Here is a 22,380-nt window from a genome sequence, read left to right on the forward strand (position 1 = left end):
CTGGTTCATTCATTGGTCAACACTCAACCGCAGAATCCCTCCAGCTGGGCAGAGAACAACAATTTGCTCCTCACTAAGAGCTAATGGTAGTGTCAAGATCCTCTTAACAGAAAAAGTCCATTTTAAAATGTCAAACGACATTCACTGGCTTCAATTCAACAAGAACAGGAATCCCCCAATCTGAGGGGTAGTTAAGAAGGAAATTTTATTTAGTGCAAACAGCTCGATAGTGCTACAGTGTGACTTTTAAAACAGCAAGGCTATGAGGCTGCCCTTAGGCCAAGTTCCTCTTCACGTAGCAGCTCTGCTCTGCTCCACTGTGCTCTGCTCCAAGAGGGTTCAGTGTCTCAGCTCCGGCAGCAGAAAGTCTTCAGGGGAAAGTGCGCTCTGCAATCCAGAAGGATGCTGACTTATATAGAAATAAGTCCCCGCCCCTGGTCCCTCATTGGTCTATTCTCAAATGAGGATTCAGAATCCTTCCGATTTGATTGGCTCAAAGTCACTATACAGATTGGTCAGAATAGAGCTGCTCCGATTGGTTGGAGCCGCACAGCTCTGATGGAATGGGGGAAATCTCCGTCCTATTGGTTGAAATAATAGAAACTCCTTCATAAAGGACTGGCTCAGATGGCAGAAACACAGGCAAGCAGGCAGTTCAGGGTGGATGCAGGCAGTTTAGCGCAGGCGCTCCTTTGTAAACTGCAGTTTGCATGAGAGGCCCCTGTGAGGAAATGGGTCTGTTTGGTTTTGTTGTTTGTTTCAGCCAGTAAGCCACAAGGAGCGCTTCATCATAGATGCGTTTTTTCCTTTCTGAGTTCACACAGCAGAGCCGTGTGTGCTATTTCTCTACGTGGGTGTCCTAAGTAGTAATTTTTAAACACACACAACCTCCACTGATGCTTACATCGCTTTTATAATTCAGACATATTCACTTTTTTGAAGATTCTAACAACTATACAGAATGAGGTGGCAGGTTGACTAACCAACCTTCCGTGTAACAATACTGGGACTATACAGAATTTCTGGGAAATAAAAATGCAATCAAAACAAAGGAAGATACCAATTTCTCAGCGATTTTCTTGCAACAGTTCTTCAAAAAGTATGAACATGTAGGTTGCAATATGGTATAAACTACAGGTGAAAATCTGTGTGCCTACCCAACTTAACAACTACAATATGGTCAAGAGTTCCTATCAAAAAGTTTTCAGGCTTTCCAAGGACCAACCATGAGGCACAGAAGTTAGGAAAATTACCTAGGCACTTCTGTTGCTATATCACCTAGCTCAGTGGTCGGCAAACTCATTAGTCAACAGAGCCAAATATCAACAATACACGGATTGAAATTTCTTTGAGACCCAAATTTTTTAAACTTAAACTATATAAGTAGATACATTGTTATTAACTTAATTAGGGTACGTGGTATTTTGTGGAAAAGCCATACTCAAGGGGCCAAAGAGCCGCATGTGGCTCGTGAGCTGCAGTTTGGCAACCACTGACCTAGGCCTATCCTTATAAAGAGCAACTAACTCTGCCTACATTACAGTGCATATAACATCTCTTTAGCCAACATAACATACCATTTCACCTCAAAATCAGCAGAAAACTATAGTAAAATAAAAGCCCATCTACCCATTTACACACATGCGCGTGCACACACACACACACACACACACACACACATCCTGTTAATTACCAGTCAAAGGTAAAGATATAAGGAATATTGAAAAGCAAATAAATTTTGGGTTAAGATATTAGTTTTCTTCAGGCTATTAGAAATCTAGAATAAGCATAGTTCATAGGGCTATAGTTATTCTAATTCTAAGAATGCCATTGGTATTTTAACGGGGATTGTATTAAATCTGTATATTGCTTTAGGTAGTAAGGACATTTTAACAATAGTCACTCTTCCAATCCACGAGCAATGTACAGTCAAACTTCAGTTCTCAGACTGCTCCCATCTTGAACATTTCAGTTCTCCATCAAGTTGCTCATGGGGAAAAAAGTCTCATTTATTAACAAATGTTCCGGACCTGACAACCTTTAACACTGATGTGTCAGCATGACAAAGTCTTTCAGGTCACAAACAAAGAAGAGAATGCTGTGAATATTTTTGTGGAATTTTTGTGTTTTGTTTTGTTTTTGCTTTTTTTACTGGTGAAATGGATTAGCACAATTTTAAAACATAAAGAGGCCATCAAGAGTGCTGATGTTGCTAAGAGTGTGAAAGGAACAATGATCACAGGCAATTAAGAGTTAGAAAAACTTGCTGATTTGGATAAGTGAAATGCAGTTAGCCAGTGATAGCAGTGATATGAAAAAGCAAAGATGCTGCATCCCTGGAATGAGAGCTGAAAGTAATTTATTTAAGGCTAGTAGGTGGTGGTTCTATAAATTTAAGAAAAGAAGTGTTTGTTTATAGATTAGACAATACATTATACATATACTGTATATAAGAAAGGGTAAAACAAAGATCATTTGGGGGTCTGGAACAAGTTAATTCAATATACATGATTTCTAATGAGGGAAAAAAATCATTTTTTTAACAAATTGCTTCTCAGTCTTCCAGAACAAATTAAGTTCGAGAACTGAGGTTTCACTATATACCCTTCCATTTATTTGTTTATGCTTCAATTTCTTCAATATCTTATAGTTTACAAAATATAGCTACCTATTTCATCTTTTTGGATAAGTTAATTACTAGGTATTTTAACCTTTTTGATGGAATTGTAAATGGGATTGCTTTATTTTCTCCTTCTGATCACTAATTAGTAGTGTACAAAAACACAATCGATTTCTGTATATTGATTCTATATCCTGTAATTCTACTGAAATCATTCATTAGTTCTATCAGTTTTTTGGTGGAGTCTTTAGCATTTTCTATATATAGTATATGTCATTTGCAAATCATGACAGTTTTACTTCTTCCTTTTAAATTTGGATACCTTTTATTTCCTGTTTTGTCTGATTGCTGTGGCTTCCAATGTTATGCTGAATAGAAGTGGTGATAGTGATCTTTGTCTTTTTCCTGATCTTAGTAAGTCAAGTTTTCAACTTTTTACCTTTGAGCATATTAGCTATGGGTTTGCCATACATATCCTTTATTATGTTCCTTCTATATCCACTTTGTTAAGAGTTTTTAAGCATAAGAGTATACTGAATTTTGTCAAATTCTTTTTCTGCATCTATTGAGATGATTAAGGAGTTTTTATCCTTTATTTTGTTAATGTGATATATTAAGTTGATTGATTTACAAATGTTAAACCATGCTTATATTCCTATGATTAAGCTTTTAAGATTCCTTTCTGCTAAAAGTTCCATAACTAGTTATTACATTTGAGGCAATTTATTCAGTCATGGAAGAAGACCTAATATATTTTTTAAATGCCGCAAAATGCTTCTTTTATACTCATAAACTATAATACAGATATTTCGGATGATGAGGAGAATATCAAAACTTTCCAAGTTTAGCTCATTTCTAGCTTATGACAAAGAACTTTTCCCCACCCAACTTGTTTTGTAAATTTTCACATTTATATAACAGTTGAAAATTGAGTATAATATATATTTATGCTTCATCTATATTCACTAGTTAACACTTTATTTGTTTTCTCTCCTACACATACATGCACACCTACCCTTTTTATCTTGGCTCAACTACGTGAAAATAAATTATAGACAATCACTATCTCTTAAATCATTTTTCACTCCATAAAAACCCAAAGAAGCCGAAACAGGTTGGGCTCAGTGGATAGAGCATCAGCCTGCGGACTGAAGGGTCCCGGGTTCGATCCCGGTCAGGGGCATGTACCTTGGTTGAGGGCACATCCCCAGTTGGGGGGGGGGGTGCAGGAGGCAGCTGATCGATGGTTCTAACTCTCTAGTCTCTCCCTTCCTCTGTAAAATATCAATAAAAATATATTTTTAAAAAAAACACCCAAAGAAAATATGTGGGTATTTATTTACCTAATATCAGGGTGGGAAGGGCTTTTATTCATAAAGTAAACTATAAGCAAGAGATTTGCTAATAAAAAGAGGGAGAGAGTAAGAGATATTAATGTATGATAGTAAAGGGGTTAATATCTTGCTAAGAGTTTTAAATAATTAGTTTATTCCCTCTGAAATAAATATTTATTCATTTCCTACTAAGTACCAGGTTTAATGATAAGCAAAATGGATAGTTTAAAAAAAAGATAAACTCTATGCTTAATCCCTTCATCATTTTCTCCTTGCCCTGAAACTCACCTCCCCTCAGACAACTGTGAGTCTGTTCTCTCTATCTACAGGTCTTGTTTCTGTTCGTTAGTTTATGTTGCTCATTAGATTCAATACATGAGTTAAATCATATGGTACCTTTCCCTAGCTGGCTTACTTCACTCAGCATAATACCCTCTAGATCCATTCATGCTGTGGGTAAACAAACAAACAAACAAACAAACAAACAACCAGCCTTAGCTGGTTGCTCAGTGGTTAGAGCATCAGCCCATAGACTGAAGGGTCACAAGTTCAATTCTAATCAAGGACACACGTACTGCAACTTCAGGTTCAATCCCCAGCCCCAGGTGGATGCGTGTGGGAGGCAACCAAACTATGTGTCTCTCTATCACATTGATGTTCCTCTCTCTCTCAGTATCTCCCACTCACTTCCACTCTCTTAAAAAGCAATGGAAAAAATATCCTCGGGTGAGGATTAGTAAAAACAAAGAACAGGAAGCCTCATAGACACAGACAACAGCGTGGTAATTAACAAAAGGAACGTGGGAGGGATGTAGAGGGTATAGGGGGAATAAATGGTGATGGAAGTAGACTTGAGTTAGAGTGATGAACACACAATACAATATACAGATGATGTATTATAGAATTGTACTCCTGAAACCTGTAATTTTATGCCAATGTCACCCCAATACATTCCATTAAAAAAATATAGATAAACACAGCAACAAAATAAAGGCATAATAAACAAGCATACATTTCATTAAAGAAAGTCAAATAATAACAACACAGAGAAAAAGAGGTTTGATCTTAGTAGAACCTTCTGATAAATACACATTATCTGAAATGTCACAAAATATAGCCAATATTAAAATTAGTTATCTCCAAAATGTAGAATTACAGGTAACTTTTTACTTGTATTTCCAAGTCTCCTAAAGAATATATTTTTATATTAGAAAAAATTGTTTTTTCTTTATAAATCCTCTTAATCCATACCTAAATAGTATCTTCTCCCATGTTGCAAGTTAAAAAATTTCACATTTAAAATTTAATTTAGATATAGGAAAATTATGGTAATCTTGAGTACCTCTGATCACATTTTACAGTCCAGCAAGCCAGTACAAAATGCTTCAGAGTTATTTAATAGCAATTTTTCTTTATAACAGTCCTCAGATTGTTTTCATTTACTAAAATGAAAGTGCTCACTTCAAAAGTCTGGAACAATAAGTCTGTGTTTTTTTGTTTTATTTATTGAAATTCTTATTTTCCCATAGTACTAACCTTCAGAGACTGGTGTAACTGGACTTTCTTTTAGGCACGGTGCCTGAATTAAACTAAATAAATATCAGAGACAGAGTAAGGGAGCAAACATTTACCTTCTTGGCATCTGCAGAAGACCTCAACCCTTCTGGCAGCATGTGCACTAAAGGTAAGACTGTGGCACTGACACGCTGGAAATGGGAATCAGAAACCTGCTCCAAACGTGGTCTCTTGGATTCCAGTGAATCATGATCCACTGGAGACGGGCCTGGGTGAAACTGTTCATATCCAGGTCTCCTTTCTTGAGGCCTAATACATACAAAGAAAATAGACACTTTAAAATTTTTAAGTGATGTACAACTTCCTACTAATGTCCCTCGTTGGACTTTGAAATAAGTGAAAAAAATAGCTTACTTCCAGCGTGAATCCCTGTCCCCTCCTCCCTCACCTCAGAAGAATATATAACTCACTATAAAATTTTATAATTTTCTATTGAATTCCAATAGAAAATATTCTACAACAGATCTGGAAGTGCTAGTGGTAAAGAAGTGAAAGGTTAATGAAAGATTTCAACTTAGCCCGGCCAGTGGCTCAGTGGCTGAGCACTGTCTTATGAACCAGGTTACCTTTCAATCCCAGGCAGGGCATAAACCCGGATTATAGGCTTAATCCACAGTAGGGAACATGGCGGAGGCAGCCAATCAATGATTCTCTCTCATCACTGATATTTCTATCTCTCTCTCCCTCTCCTTTTCTCTCTAAAATCAATGAAAATGTATTATTTTTTAAAAAGATTTCAATTTACAGAAAATTTAAAATTGTAAAGAATATCTATAAAATAATATATTTCAACCTGCAATTATTGAATTCAGTATAATCTAGACTAGAATAACACCATTCTTAACCTATTAAACACACACACACACACACACACGCACGCACGCACGCACGCACGCACGCACAAAACAAAACAAAACAAAAACCAACCCACAAATCTATTCCTGGCTGGGTGGTGCAGTTGATTGAAATGTCATCCTGTACACCAATATGTTGGAGTTGATTTGTAATTAGGGAATATACCTAGGTTGCAAGTTCGATCCCCAGTTGGGGTGTGTTCAAGAAGTAACCAAATGATGTTTCTCTCTCTCACATACACTGATGCCTCTCTCTGCCTCTCTCTCTGTCTCTTTCTTTCTCTCTCTGTCTGTCTCTCTCTCTCCCTCCCTCCCTCCCTCCCTCCCTCCCTCCCTCCCTCCCTCTCTTTCTCTCCAGATGACTTGAATTATGATATATTATGAAGACTTAAAGAAAAGTCTCTTAACTGGAAATGCAACACTCTCTTGAAGATATAATTTTACACACACACCCAAAGTATTCTGTTTACTTTCCCCAAGTACATAAGTGTCTTGAAGGTCAGGAATCTGACTTTGATTTCTTGAAATAATGTACCATGCAGAACACTGCAGATGAGTATTTTGATCATTTGACTTTTCATTTTCTACCAAGATATTTACAGAAGTGATATTTACTTTATGGCCAAGTTTAAAAAGAAATGTCTCAAAAATAACATTTTCTAGGAGTACCACAATATGTTTATTTTTTTATGCTTGTAAAAGAGAAAATACCACAGTGATTATGCCTTCCTCAAATGTCTCCATAACATTTAGTCTCATCTCTCAGACTGAAGAAGGTATAAGAACAATGAGAATGTAAAGCTTTGTCTCATTTCAACAATCCTGGGGACACATATTTGGCTGACGATTACATTTTACAAACATTTTATCTTCTTGACATTTTATCATCTTTCCATAGGCTCAAAAAAACATTTCATTGAAATGATAATCACTGCGTTTCATTTTTTAGGACAGATGATGAAATAATCCCTGAGGTCCATAAAATGATAATACTTCAAAAATTCAAAATCTCCTGTAAGAATATAAAATCTCATTATCTTCTTAAAAATGCACAATAACGTCACGAAAAATAGTGGATAGGAAGCTACTTGTATTCCATATAGTTCTGAGGGTTGTCAAAGCACTAGACAAGAAAAATAAAGAAAATGCACCCAACATTGAAAGGAAGAAGTATTTCTCTTTGCAGATGGCATGGTCTCATATCTAGATAACTCCAAAGAATACACAAACAAACAAACAAATGTTAGAGCTAATAAATGAGTGGAGCAAAATTACAGGATACAAAGAAACATGGGAAAAATCAGTTTTTGTTTTTATAATACAATTTTAAAACATATTTTTATTGATTTCAGAGAGGAAGGAAGAAGGAGAGAAAGATAGAAACATCAATGCTGAAAGAGAACCATTGATCAGTTGCCTCCTGCATGTGCCTTACTAGAGATTAAGCCCACAACCTGGCATGTGCCCCAACTGGGAATTGAACTGTGATCTCCTGGCTGCTCAATCACTGAGCCACACTGGCGGGGCCAAAAATCAGTTTTTTTTATGTACATTAGCAATGAATAATCTGAAATGACATTAAAAAAAAATTCAATTTATAACATCTAAAATAATAGAAATAAATTTGACCAAGAAGGCTCAAGAACTACAGCTTGAAAAAGACAAAACACTGCTGGAAGAAATTAAGAAAAACTTAAATGGTAAGACATCATGAATTGAAAGATTTAAGATTGTTAAAATGACAATACTATACATAGTAAATCTACAGCAAGCATGTCAAACTCATGGCATGGGCCACGTACAGCCCACAATAAATATTTTTGCAGGCAAGCCAATATAACAGTATGTAAGAAACGTTTTAATAAAAATGTTGTAACTTAATTTTTACAATATCCTGTTATACATAATTATTAATACCGGTAATGAACTACAACTTTAGCTAATGACTGATTACTATAATCTTGTTGCACTCATTTTCCTTACGCGCCTTACTCACAGACGCACCATTTCTCTCCACTAATACTGGCAGCAAGTATTTTAGCAGCTGACTGCCATGTCATTAGTCTTGGACTGACTTGTTTGGTGTGGGCAACAGGAAATATTTCACTCCCAGAGAACAAGAAAAATAGGTTTATTTGCATTACGCTTATTAATTTGTGCAGTTATTCAACATCTGGTAAGTTAATGGTCAAGAAAAAATGTTTAATTTTTATGTACATTATTTTATGTTAATGATTACTCATTTATTTCAGCCTTTTGTATTCAGCATGTCTCTATCAAAATAAACCTACGTTTCTATGAAAATTGAAGCTTTTGTTTTATTGCAGCCCACAGAAACTTAAACCTTGTTTATTTGGCCCGATTTAGGTAGCCTTTGAGTCTAACATGCTTGATCTACAGATTCAATAAAATCTGTAATAAAGTCCCAATGGCATGTTTTATTTTGTTTTGCTTTTGGAGAAAGAGAAAAACCCATCATAAAAATCACATAAAATCACAGGAGAATCCAAATAGCCAAAACAATTTTGGAAAAGAAATACAAAGTAATAACTGACACTACAGAAATACAGAGTATTATAAGAAAATATTAAAAACAACTACCGTGTTTCCCCGAAAATAAGACATCCTCTGAAAATAAGACCTACTTACAGGTTTCCTTCTGAGTGAAATATAAGGCATCCCCCCAAAAATAAGGGACCCCCAAGGCTAAACATGAGAGATATGGTCCACTGATTCTGAAAGAAATGGAGTCACAAGAAATTCACCAGGAAATTCAGGAATTGGATTGTTATGATGATGTTCCAGAAGATGATGACATGATTGTCATTGAATAAATGAGTAAATTCTTGATACTGTAGGATTCACAGTTTGTCTGGTTTGTGTTGACAACTACCGTACTACCGTACCGTATACAGGTAATAAATTTCCTTTATTTTCATTTAACAATAAATGTGTACCGTATTCTTCTTCATGGAAAAATAAGACATCCCCTGAAAATAAGACCTAGTGCATCTTTGGGAGCAAAAATTAATATAAGACACTGTCTTATTTTTGGGGAAACAGGGTATATGCCAACAAATGGTACAATCTGGAAAGGGTAAACTCCTAGAAACAAACTATCATCCAAGACTGTATCAAGAAAAAACAAAATTTTAACAACTATAACCAATAAAATCAAAGCAGTAATCAAACAATTCCCAACAAACCAAAATCCTGGACTGAATGGCTTCACAGGTGAATTCAAAATAGAACTAACACCTATCTTTCTCAAACTATTCTAAAAATTTTCAAAAAAAGGGGAGACTCAGAAGTTCATTTTACAAGGCCATACAAAATTCAAATGAACTATGAAAATCTTTGTGAAAACAATTACAATTATATATTGGGAGTCCTGATGAATATTCTTAAGAATATTTTTTATTTTTATACAGATATGAGAAAAAAATAAAATGTAATAAAGCTTAAAATGAAAAGAACTGCTGCTATATACCAGATAAATGCTTCTTTTATCACAAGAAAAGTAATTCCTAAAAAAAATCCTGTTAAAGGATAAGGAAAAATTATAAAAACCATTAAAAAGGTTAAATTTTAGCCCTGGCTCATGTTTTCCAGTGGTTAGAGCATTGGCCTACGAACCAAAGGGCAGCAGGTTCACTTCTAGTCAAGGGCACGTACCTGGGTTGCAGGTTCGGTCCTTGCCCCAGTTGGGGTGCATGGGGCAGGCAACCAATCAATCTCTCATATCTCTCTCTCTCTCTCTCTCTCTCTCTCTCTCTCATGGGGCAGGCAACCAATCAATCTCTCATATCTCTCTCTCTCTCTCTCTCTCTCTCTCTCTCTCTCTCTATTTCTCTCTCTCTCTCTCTCCCTCCCTCTCCCTCTCCCTCTCTCTCTCTACCTATCTATCTCTATCTCTCTCTCTCCCCACACACATACCCTCCCTTCTTTCCACTCTCCCTAAAAACAATCTATGGTAAAAAAAAAAAATATCCTCAGGTGAGGATTAAAATAGCACTTAGAACCAGGGCCACTCACTGCTGCCAGCAAAAAATAAATAAATAAATAAATAAATAAATAAATAAATATATATATATATATATATATATATATATATATATTCACATTTCCATTTATATAAGTACCAATTCACTCCAACCACACTTTTCAAATTGTCTTATCAACTTCCTTTACTTTACAAAGAAAAAAACGGATTATTTTATTATTAATTTTTCCCCTTTACCATGTTTTTCATCTCAGAAACACATGCTCATATGATACGTTCAGTGGTTTTAATTTCTCCTCCAGATTAATCTTCTTTCAAATTGCTTTCATCTTTGTCCTTTTCTTCTGCATTTACTCTTATTATCTTACAACTTTTTCCATAACCTATTTTAGTTATTTTTGCCTCATTTTATATGTTAAGTTTATAGTAATGAGTTTGGGGGCACTGGGATGTCCAATCTTCCATTTCACCTAATTTGGCTGTTTTGTGTTTTGAATACCTCATTATTGATTTTTAAACTAGTGGCCTGGTGTACGGATTCATGCACACTGAAAGGAAATTAATTAGAAGAAATATTTTAATATCGCTATTCACCTTTTCTCTATAATAGGAAGTAACAACCAAATTCACGATCAACAATGACAGATCAAAATACAACATGTGATTGGCACCAGCAAGAGCTTTATATGATTTGCGCATGCACGGGTCAACTTAGCCTTTTATAGATATAGAATAAATTTGCTTAATTAGACCTGCTTTCTGATTTAGCTAAACTTTTTCCAGCCCAGTGAAGCTCTCCAACTTCTCTTTCAGGTAATTGTCAGCAACACAGCAGTAAATATCAACATGAAGCAGATTAATATTGTAGATTATCCAGGGAAAACAAAGGGTACAATATTTAACTGCACAGTGAGAAAACCTGAAGTCATTTTCAAGGTCCACCATTTCTTACTTCTTTTCAGTCAAGTCAAGTTTCTAAGCTTTCTAAATCTCCCATTTTCTGGCTAATGAAAAGAAAATAGGATTCCACCAAGTCTCCTATCTATTTACTCCAGGACTTCTGTGAGGATCAAATGAGATGAGGCATGGGAAAATGCTTCACAGACATTTGGTTAAAGTGTGAAGTGTTATTGGTAAGGTATGTACACATATAATGTCTTAATAAAAAAATGAAAAGGAATAAATAAATAAATAAATAAATAAATAAATTAAAAAAATGTGAAATGTTTGCATCTGGCTGTAAAACAAGTCGGGCTGAAGAAACTGCAAGGAGGCTAGTCACTAGGGAGAGGAAGCTGGGGGTTGCTACGTGACATCATTACCCGGTACCCCAGCTACTGTTTCTGGGCTGGGCTGTAGGCCACATTTTTCTCCATAAGGTCTTGGAAGCGTTTGGCTGCAATTTGGTGGGCTCCAGTGTGGTGACAGGGCCTGTGTTTTACTTGTGGGAGCCAAGTGTTGCTTTGTGGGCGCCAAGTCTGCGGTGCCCTTTCTTTGTAAATGACCAGTGTGTCAAGGTAGTTCCTGCATTGACTGTCTGCCCTCTGGTGGTCAGTGCACATCATAGCGACCAGTGGGACAGTGTATTAGCCTCGTGTATATAAAGATTCTTCTATAGTAGCACTTGTGTGGTATGTTCCTTGTGTATGTCCTCTTACATGCAGAGGTCTTTGTTTGCTACATACTGTACTGCTTATTAATTTTCTTTTCCAAGGATAGCTTTTCAGGTACAACATGGGCAGCCCCTCTTGGATTTTCTCTTTGGTGTGGAATAGAGTGGCTGGGTTTTCCTTGCTCATTCCTACTTTGCCTATCATGTGTTTGTTTACAGATGGAGGACTGGGAATGGCTTTCCAGATACTTTTCTACAGCCTGAGGGAATAGGATAAAGAGCAAAGTAAGGGAAACCTTGGTTGAAGCTGCCAAAGCCTTTGGTAAGAATCCTGGCCACTCTACCAGACACTGAGCAGTCCTCATAGTTTTGGCTCACTGATTTAGAAAACCACAGCCTTTCCTGCAGTATGGCATATGAGGATTCCCAAGCAAACCATTCAGATTTAAATTTTCTCAAATTGAAGATTATTCATGAGAAATCCTAGGACTTTACTGATCTTCTTTCTTTCTTAAACACTGCTTCTTGAGTAAGAAAAGGGGACTAGAAAGCCAAGTGATGCAAGATTCTTCTAATTCCTTCCTTAATTGCCACTCTTCCAAGTTTATGGCAGTGGCTATATGTCTTTCCTTCTTTATAAAGGGGGCAATTTTAGCTCCTTTTTAAAAGTTTTTTTTTTTTTAATTTGTTAAAAATTTGGGGAAGAGTGATCTGAATTCTTTCTACAACCTTCACCAAGAAATGTATTTTAAAATAACTTTAAGCATGACTAAATAATTTCAAGCCTTTTATCACCTCAAAACTGAAACAGTAAGTATATTTTTAAAATCGGAAATCAGGTTCTATAAAATTGCTAAAACCAGGATAGCAATTTAATAAAGGTACTTACTGTATTTCAAAATATTTTATATCAAGAGTAAGAATGAAGTCAAAGATAGCAGAGATGATAAGGACTCTAAGGAAAATGAATATCTAACATGTAAAGGGCCAATATTATCTGATCAAATACTTACCATCCTTTGAGGAAGAGGTCATTAATACCCCCATTTTTACATGCAAGAACACTAATGTTTGAAGAGCCTAAATCAGTGATTTGCAATCCTGGCTACAAATGGGAATAATCCGGGAAATTTTAGACGTAAGGGAATGCCTGGGCCCAATCCCAACCCGATTTAATTAAGTTGGCCCTCGAACAAATACAGCAGTTAGGACATGCAGTAGAAAATCCACTGTAACTTAAGTTGGCCCTCACATATGCAGAGTCTCAATAGCCAGTTGACTCTTAACAACTGGGATTTGAACTATGCAGTCAACTGAACTTCAGTCAACTAAACTGTGTCAACTGAAAAATATCCGTGTGTAAGTGAAGCTGCACAAGTCAAATCCTTGTTGTTCAAGGGAACTTGTATTCTGAAATGATACTTGGGCATCAAGTTTTATTTATTATTTATTTGTTTATTTATCTATTTAATATCTTTATTGATTTCAGAGAGGAAGAGAGAGACAGAAAACATCTGTGATGACAGAGAATCATTGATCAGCTACCTCCTGCACACTCCACACTGGGAATCGAGCCTGCAACCCGGGCATGTGCCATGACCGAAAATCAAACGGTGACCTCCTGGCTCATAAGTTGAAACTCAACCACTGAGCCATGCCAGCTGTGCTAGGCTTCAAGTTTTAAAAGTTCCCAGACAGCCCTAGGCAGTGGATAGAGTATCGGCTTGTGGACTGAAGGGTCCTGAGTTCAATTCCAATCAAGGGCATGTACTCCGTTGCAGGTTCCTCCTTGTCCTGGGCCATGGTTTGGGCACATGCAGGAGGCAACCAATCGACATGTTTCTTTGACATTGACATTTCAGTCTTATGCCCTCTCTCTACCACTCTCTCTGAAAGTCTATGGAAAAATATCCTCCAGTGAAGACTAAAAATAAATAAGAAAAAAACACATGTAGTGTGACCAAGAATAAACACTTGTTCCATTAAAGAAAAAAAACAAAACAAAACAACAACAAAAACAGCTCCTAGGCAGTTCTAATAAGTAGCCTAAATTGAGAACACCAGTTTATACAGGGTGACACAAAAGTAGGTTTACACAATACATATAGTTTATTCTTGCAATATTTTTATTAATGTATTATATTCCATACAAACAACTGTAAACCTACTTTTGCCCCCACCTTGTATAATGCGATTAAGGCCACACTGCTGACCAGGATTCAAGCGTAGGTCTACCTGCTGTCCCGACACACAGCATTAACTCTGAACTATGGGAACAAATTTTAAGAGTTTATTCAACTATTACAACAACTCCAAAAGATAAATAAAAACATGCTCAAAACACAAACTTAAATAGTAGGCACAGCTTGGTTAATTAAATTGTAAAATAAAAAAATTAATTAAAAAAATTAACACACTTGTGAAGTAGGCACACTTCACAAGTTCAGTCTTAGAGAGAAAATAAAGAAACCCCATTACCTGTCAGAACCTGGGTGAAATTCTGAAAGCAAGGATGGTCGTCTGCGAAGCTGTTGTTGCTGCTGCTGTTGCAAAAGCTGTGATGCTTGACTGACTTCAAGATGAGAAGAACGATAATCTGGGACTGCAAATTCCTAGTGTTAAAATAATCATTTGTTAATTATTAACCAAAAAATAAAAAGCATCATGAAATCAAAGCAAATATAAAGGCATGAAGGCAGTTATGGGCCACTAAGTATGGGAAAAAATGGCACTGATGATTTCAACCCTTCATTCATTTAATTCTTTCTCCAAAACCTAAAACAATAAACATTTTAACTATATGTTATTCAAAGGAATTCAAATTAAATTTTGTGTCCAATTTTGATTCATTCTTGTAACAATAATTCCCAATCTATATTATTCATGTAGTAAGATCTCAAACTCATGTGTTCCATATGAAACCCTAAAAGTATGCCAATCTTAAATTCAAAATCAGTAAGTTGAAAGGATCACAAAAGCCATCCAGTTAAGTTCATGTATATTTACAAAGGAAGAATCAAAAGTCCAGAAAACCAAACTGCTAGGTTAAGAGTAATAGTTTTTCCATCATTCCTAGGTGGGTGGTTTTATGTTTGTTTTCCTACTTCTCTTTCACTGTCTTTTTGTTTAATAAACATGCAAAAGCTTTGCCTGGCTGGCATGTCTCAGTGACTGAGCATTGACTTATGGACCAAGAGGTCGCAATTCGATTGCCAGTCAGGGCAAATGTCTGGGTATGGGCTTGATCCTCAGTGTGCAGCATGCAGGAATTCTGTGCAGCGATCAATGATTCTCTCTGATAATTGATGTTTTTATCTCTTTCTCCCTCTCCTTTCCTCTATGAAATCAATAAAAGTTCACTAAAAAAAAGAAAAAAATGCAATTTTCGAGGAATTCCACTCTTAGGTATATACACAAGATAATTTAAAAAAATATATGTCTACACACAAAAATTTGCACACAAATTTCAAAGCAGCATTATTCACAATAGCAAAAAAGGAGAACAAATCTAAAGGTCCCTTGACTTATGATGGACAAACAAAGTGTGATATACAGGTATACCCCACTTCTGAAAAGTTCGAGTTATACTACTTCACTTTAACAAAAGAGCTACATTAGTGCATGTTTTCACAAACCAAAAGAAATCCAAAGAGGATTTTCGTTTTTACAAAAAAGCAAAAAGTGAAACAAAGTTCAGTGTTTGTTTTCCTGAGAGCCCTTATAGAAGCGGTGCACGCCGGGAGTCAAGACTGGCTTCCCCACGCTCCTTCCCAGGGAGCTAGCATCTCAGCATCAGCATCAAGTAGACATTGCTTTGAACTGCATCTCTAAGCACCTGTGCTTTATCTCTATTTATTTTGGACATCTGTTAGCAAGATGTGTCCTAAGGTATCAGAAAAGTGTTAAGAACTCATTAAGAGTGTTATACTTGGCATAAAATTGAACATAAGCATTATGATGGTGGTGAACAAAATAAAGACCTTGTGTATGCGCTGAATTTGCCTATGTCCACAAAGAGAGAAAGAATCTTGAAAGCTGCCAAAGTTACAATTTGTTTTGCTAGTATAAAGTGGTTTCTTTTCATCGGTATCCAGGAATGGATAAAATGGAAAGTCTACTGATTGGTGGAACTGATGGGTGTACAAAGCATGGTGTTTCCTTATCTTGTACTTTAAGAGAAATCAGTCTTTTTCAATACGTTGAACTACACTGTACATACATTATTTCTACTTTATACAGGCTGTGTATTCATCATATCATTCCTTCCTTTACTATAATATGTTATAGGATAACCTACAAAACAAACAATTCCCAGAGCTCACACAGGACCAGAACTGGTTCAAATTTCATCCAGTCAGAAGGAAGAAACCGCACTGAACATACCAGACATTCAGTAGATACCCCAAAAAGGACAAGTTTGGAAGTAGATAAAGATTACTCTCCCTGGCATGACTGAGTTGGTTAGATCTTGTCCAAAACACCAAAAGGTTGCCAGTTCGATTTCCATTCAGGGCACACACCCAGGTTTCAGGCTCAATCCCGTAGGAGGTGTGCAGGAGGCAGCAGATCAAAATTTCACTCTCACATTGATGTTTCTCTCTCCCTCTCCTTTCCTCTCTCTAAAAATCGATTTAAAGAAATGTTTTTAAAAGACCACTCGAAGTCGTTTAGAAAAGGAGAGCAGACTCTAAAGGGCCCTAAGCAGCCCCATGGTTGCCACTGGCCTAGTTATCATGACACCCCGGAGGCGGTATAGCTGAAGCAGCCGGCCCTAGTCATCATCATCACTGCAACCATGAGCAGAGAGGTAGAGACCCAGCAATAGCCTGCCCCACCCTCAGTGCTGCCACAACTAAGGTTTTAGAACAATAAAATGGTCATAAAGAAGAATAACCCCAGAAAGTACCTTCGCAGTGTAGGCAATGGAGTTTGGTGTTGAAGAAAAGGATGCAGAGGCAGCAAAAATTATATGCCCTGGTGAAGTTCCAGTGCAAGGCAGTAAATATGCAGCAGACCATTATCATTATAGACGCTATCCACAATGCAGGGGTCATCCTGCATTTACCAGCAGAATTACGGAAATGGTGAGAGTGGGGAAAAGCATGAGGCATCAGAGAATGCTCCCAAAGGCCAAGCCTACCAGTGCCAGTCTGAAAGCAGGTGCCATTTCCCACCTTACTTCATGCAAAGACCCAATGGGCTTTGATCACAGTATTCCAACCCCCTGCTGCAGGGGCCAGTAATAAAAGGTGCTGACAACCAGGGTGCAAGAGATTAAGGTATACCAGTGTATCAGGGCTACAGACCACAACTTGGCAGGAGCCCTCCTCTCCAAACACAACTTAGAAAGGATGGCAATGAAGAAGATAAGGAAAATTGAGGAAATGATACTTAAGGTTAGCAGCCACCTCAACATTGGTACCATAGCAACTTCAATTACCAACACAGATGCCCAGAAAACCCTAAACCAAAAGTGGCAAAGAGACAAAAGCAGCCGATCCACCAACTTTGAATTCATCAAGGCTAAGTGGAGTGAAGCTGAGTAAATGCTGGCTTACCTTTGGCTATCTACCATCATCCGAATTAGTCATTCAACAAGAAGAAATGAATATGAAATTTCAGCAGTAGGGAAGTACTTGCTTTTTGCCCATTGAGCAGATAACTACCGTTTCCCCAAAAATAAGACATTGTCTTATATTAATTTTTTCTCCCAAAGTTGCGCTAGGTCTTATTTTCAGGGGATGTCTTATCTTTCCATGCACTAGGTCTTATTTTCAGAGGATTTTTTATTTTTGGGGAAACATGGTAGAACTATGTTAGAACATGGTAGAACTGCATTATTTATACAGCATGGGTGTTTGTTTTTTATCTCGATGTCTCTTTTTTTTTTAAATAAATCTTTATTGTTCAATTACAGTTGTTCCTCTTTTCCCCCCCATAGCTCCCCTCCACCTGATTCCCACTCCACCCCATACCCTTACCGCCCGCCACATCCATAAGTGTAAGATTTTTATCCAATCTCTTCCCGCACCCCTCCCCCTGAGAACTGTGAGTCCACTCCCTTTCTATGTCCCTGATTCTATTATATTCACCAGTCCATTCTGTTCTTCAGATTTTTTATTCACTTGATTTTTATTTTTTAATATATTTTATTGATATTTTACAGAGAGGAAGGGAGAGAGATAGAGAGCTAGAAACGTTGATGAGAGAGAAACATCGACCAGCTGCCTCTTGCACACCCCCTACTGGGGATGTGCCTGCAGCCAAGCTACATGCCCTTGACCGGAATCGAACCCGGGACCTTTCAGTCCGCAGACCGACGCTCTACCACTGAGCCAAACCGGTTTCGGCTATTCACTTGATTTTTAGATTCACTTGTTGGTAGGTATGTATTTGATGTCTTTTTGTTGTTCATAACTTCTATCTTGACCTTTTTTTTCTTCCTCTTCTTAAAGAATACCTATCAGCATTTCATATAATCCTGGTTTGGTGGTGAACTCCTTTAGCTTTTACTTATCTGTGAAGCTCTTTATCTGACCGTCAATTCTGAATGATAGCTTTGCTGGGTAGAGTAATCTAGGTTGTAGGTTCTTGCTATTCATCACTTTGGCGTGCATAGTTTCTGTTGAGAAATCAGCTGACAGACATATGGGTACTCCCTTGTAGATAACTGTTTTTCTCTTGCTGCTTTTAAGATTCTCTCTTTGTCTTTTGCCCTTGGCATTTTAATTATGATGGGTCTTGGTGTGGTCCTCTTTGGATTCCTCTTGTTTGGGGTTCTATGCACTTCCTGAACTTATAAGTCTATTTCTTTCACCAGGTAGGGAAAGTTTTCTGTCATTATTTCTTCTAATAGGTTTTCAATATCCTGCTTGCTCTTTACTTCTGGCACCCCAAAAATTCAGATGTTGGTACACTTAAAGTTGTCCCAGAGACTCCTTACACTATCTTCATACTATTGGATTCTTTTTTCTTTTTGTTTTTCTGGTTGGCTGGTTTTTTTCCCCTCATATTTCAGATCTTTGGTTTGATCTTGGGGTACGTTGATCTACAATTGAGTTTCTGTATACCAATTGAGTTTTGGTATTCTTTATTTCAGACAGTGTATGTTTAATTTCTGACTGGTCTTTTTCCATTTTTTTTTACATTCTCATTAATGTCTTTGAAGGTCTCTTAAAGTTTCTCAGCGGTTTTTAGAAGATTCTTGAGTAACCTTATAAATGTGGTTTTTAATTCTGTGTAGTCCTGTAGTTTGCTTTCCTCCATTTCTTTCATTCATGACATGTTTCTGTGTCTGCGCATTTTGGTGACCTATAGGGGCCAGTAGCTCAGCCTCCCCAATCACCTGAGGTGGATGCTCTTGGTACACCCCTTTGTGGGCTGAGTGCAAAGTCTTGGTGTAGTTAAGCTTTGATTGCTGTTGGAACACTGGAAGGAATTGACCTCCAGGTCAATTGCCTGTGAGGACCCGCTGTGTCTATAATGGAAGAACTGCTGCGCTGAAGACTTGCTTACGGCGCAAGACTTGTTTCAGTGGGGCTTTGGTGCTCACTGAGTCCACCTCCTGAATGTGTCACTTATGGATGTGAGGAGTTGAAATCTGGTGTCTCACACTGACCACTAGGTACACTGGCTTCTGGATCCCCAATGGGGTGCAGGTCAGCTACTGTCTGAGGCCACCCTATAGGAGCTACAGTGAGAACCACAGTCCTCTCCTCCCTGCTTGGGGCTTGGAGGCTTGGTAGTTATCTGAACCGGGTTGCAAGTTTGCTAGGTTAAGCTGTGATAGGGAAGGCCATTCATATGCAAAAGCTGCAGCTTGGAGCTTGAGTGGGCTTGTAGGTTGTGTGAGGTGGGGTCTCAGGCGTCATCAGGCTATGGCATGGCAAAAAACGATGGCTGCCAGCCCACCGTCCCAGCATTTCCAGACCGCATCCCAATGCCCAGCGTAGCAAGCAATTATTCCTGCGCACAGCTCTGCAAGGAAACCACCCTCACTTTCCAACCCGATGGCAGACAGTCCAGCTTCTCCCCATAGGAGTTTTGGTGGCCCGCATCTCCCCAGAAACTGGATTTCAGAGAAATCAGGAGCCTGTCTCCCTTTGGGTTGAAGAAAGCAATGCCCGCTGCCAGCCGGGATCCGCCACCAGCCCAGATCATGCACACCTCCGTTACCTCAGCTTTTCAGCACTTATGCCCTGAATGCTCTTTTCTCTTTCCTTCTACTTGTAGAACTTCCACTCAGCCAGCTTTTCCATGGTTCTGGGTGATAGATGTTTTGTCTTTTGGTTTTAGTTTTGAAACTGTTGTGCAAGGCAGCAGTTTAGGTGTTTACCTACGTCACCATCTTGTGGGGATCCTTAATGTCTCTTTGATAATGACAAACTTGTCTTATTAAAAAGCCTGGTTTTTCTTAGTATACGTTCAAAGGTTTTACAATAGTTTCATACCTGGTCAAGATTTTTAAGAATCTCATTTTTAATTTGCAATAAAAGTTTATATATTGTTGTGTTTTCAAAAAAGTCAACAAACTTCAAGCATTCTATATAATAAAAGGCTAATATGCAAATTGACCAAATAGTAAAACACCCCGTCACCATTACATGCACTGACCACCAAAGGGCAGACACTCAACACAGGAGCATCCCCCCTGGTGGTCAGTGCACTCCCATAGGGGGAGCGTGGCTTCAGCCAGAAGCCAGGCTCCCTAAGTCATCATTCAGACATCCCCTGAGAGCTCCCAGACTGCAAGAGGGTACAGGCAGATGGGGACGCCCCTCCCCCACCACAAGTGCACAAATTTCATGCACCAGGCCTCTAGTCTGTTTAATAACTAAAAAATCAAAAAGACTTGCCCTAGCAGAGTTGAAAAATAAATCTCAAGAGTAATTTAATTGCTTATTAGAAAGAATCAAGCGTTCTTTAAATAAACACAATAAAAGCAAGCGCTAAAAAGTATAAAATTCAGTGTTTATATTTTAAACAAAAAGAAAATACCCAATGTCTGCAAAAAAGCTTCACTGGATAAAAATTCACAGTAAATTGGAAACTGCTGAAAGTCATTGAACATAAAGCCATAGTATAATGAAGCAAATGGATTTTAAAAAACTTAAAATGAACAGAGGTCCAGTGACTTGTACTTGAGGTAATATAAAATATGAGTAACTGGTACCTCAGACAGAATTTAGAGAAAAAGGAGACAGAAAAATATATCTCAAAAAATAATAACTAAAATCAATTGCCCATATTTTATGAAAATTATAAATCCACAGTCTAGAAGCAGAAAGCTCAGTGAAAGACAACGATATATACAATTAATAAAGCACACAAAAAGGCACATCATAATCAAATTGCCTAAAACTGCTGATGAAGAGAAAAATCTTAAAAGTAACAAGAGGGCCCTAGCTGGCAAGAGGACTGGAGGGCCAAGGGTTCAGTCTGGTCAAGGGCAGGTACCTCGATCACAGGGTCAATCCCCAGCCCTTCCTGGGGCTTGTGTGGGAAGCAACCAATGATGTGTCTCTCTCCTACCAATGTTTCTCTCTTTGTCTCTCCCCTCTCTTCCACTCTCTCTAAAAATCAATGGAAAAATTACCTCAAGTGAGGATTAACAACAACAACAAAATAGTAAAGAGAGGAAAAAAATATTTACATATGAAAAAACAAAAAATGACCAAAGATTTCTACTTCTAGTCAATAACCATCAAGCCAGAATACAAAGAATGACATCTTTTATTTAAAGAACTAAAAGAGCCCTAGCCAGTTTGGCTCAATGGACAGAGCAATGGACTGAAGGATCCCGGGTTCGTTTCCAGTCAAAGGCACATAATCCTAACTAAGAGCAATATGCAAATTAACCATCACTCTGCTATACCCACCAGCCAATCAGAGCGAGTATGCAAATTAAGGCTGATCAAGATGGCTGTGGCCATAGAGAGCAAGAGGGAGGCTTGGGTTTCCCCGGCAATAGAAGAAGCCAGTTTCTGCAGCCCTGGCAGGCTCAGGCCTCCACTCCAGGCTACAAAGTTTCAATTATAGAAGGTAAACAAATCCAAACAGAAATGGCAGCAGCCACAGAGTGAGCAGGAGGCTTGGCTCCTTTCTAGGCTACAAAGTTTCAACTGTAGAAGGTAAATTAATTCCAGATACCAGGGTCTCACTTGGGCCTGCTAACCACCACAGGCCCCTCACCCAGGCCACCCTATGCCCCAAGGGAGCCCCTACCCTGATCCAGGACACCCTTCAGAACAAACCAGCCAGCCTCCCTCCCATGCACTAGGCCTCTACCCTAAATAATAAAAGAGTAATATCCAGATTGACCATAACTCCAACACACAAGATGGCTGCCCCTATGTGGTTAAAGATCGTGCCCCCATGTGGAC

General features: G+C 37.9%; 1 protein-coding gene and 1 pseudogene across 14 annotated transcripts in view; one reads left to right on the top strand and one right to left on the bottom strand.

Moving 5' to 3' along the window:
* NCOR1 (nuclear receptor corepressor 1) overlaps positions 1–22,380 on the bottom strand; it is a 193,861-nt gene that overhangs the window by 128,323 nt on the left and 43,158 nt on the right. For all 14 annotated transcript variants that reach the window (XM_036412582.2, XM_036412594.2, XM_036412586.2 and 11 more), the window contains exons 3-4: positions 14,477–14,610; positions 5,586–5,778 (exon numbers count right to left, since the gene is read on the bottom strand). In XM_036412582.2, coding sequence (XP_036268475.1) covers positions 5,586–5,778; positions 14,477–14,610 — 327 coding nt within the window. The remainder of the gene's footprint in view (positions 1–5,585; positions 5,779–14,476; positions 14,611–22,380) is intronic.
* On the top strand, positions 16,872–17,626 carry LOC118704707 (annotated as a pseudogene).

The sequence above is a fragment of the Pipistrellus kuhlii genome, unplaced genomic scaffold (genome assembly GCF_014108245.1).
Source record: "Pipistrellus kuhlii isolate mPipKuh1 unplaced genomic scaffold, mPipKuh1.p scaffold_m20_p_45, whole genome shotgun sequence".
Taxonomy (NCBI): domain Eukaryota; kingdom Metazoa; phylum Chordata; class Mammalia; order Chiroptera; family Vespertilionidae; genus Pipistrellus; species Pipistrellus kuhlii.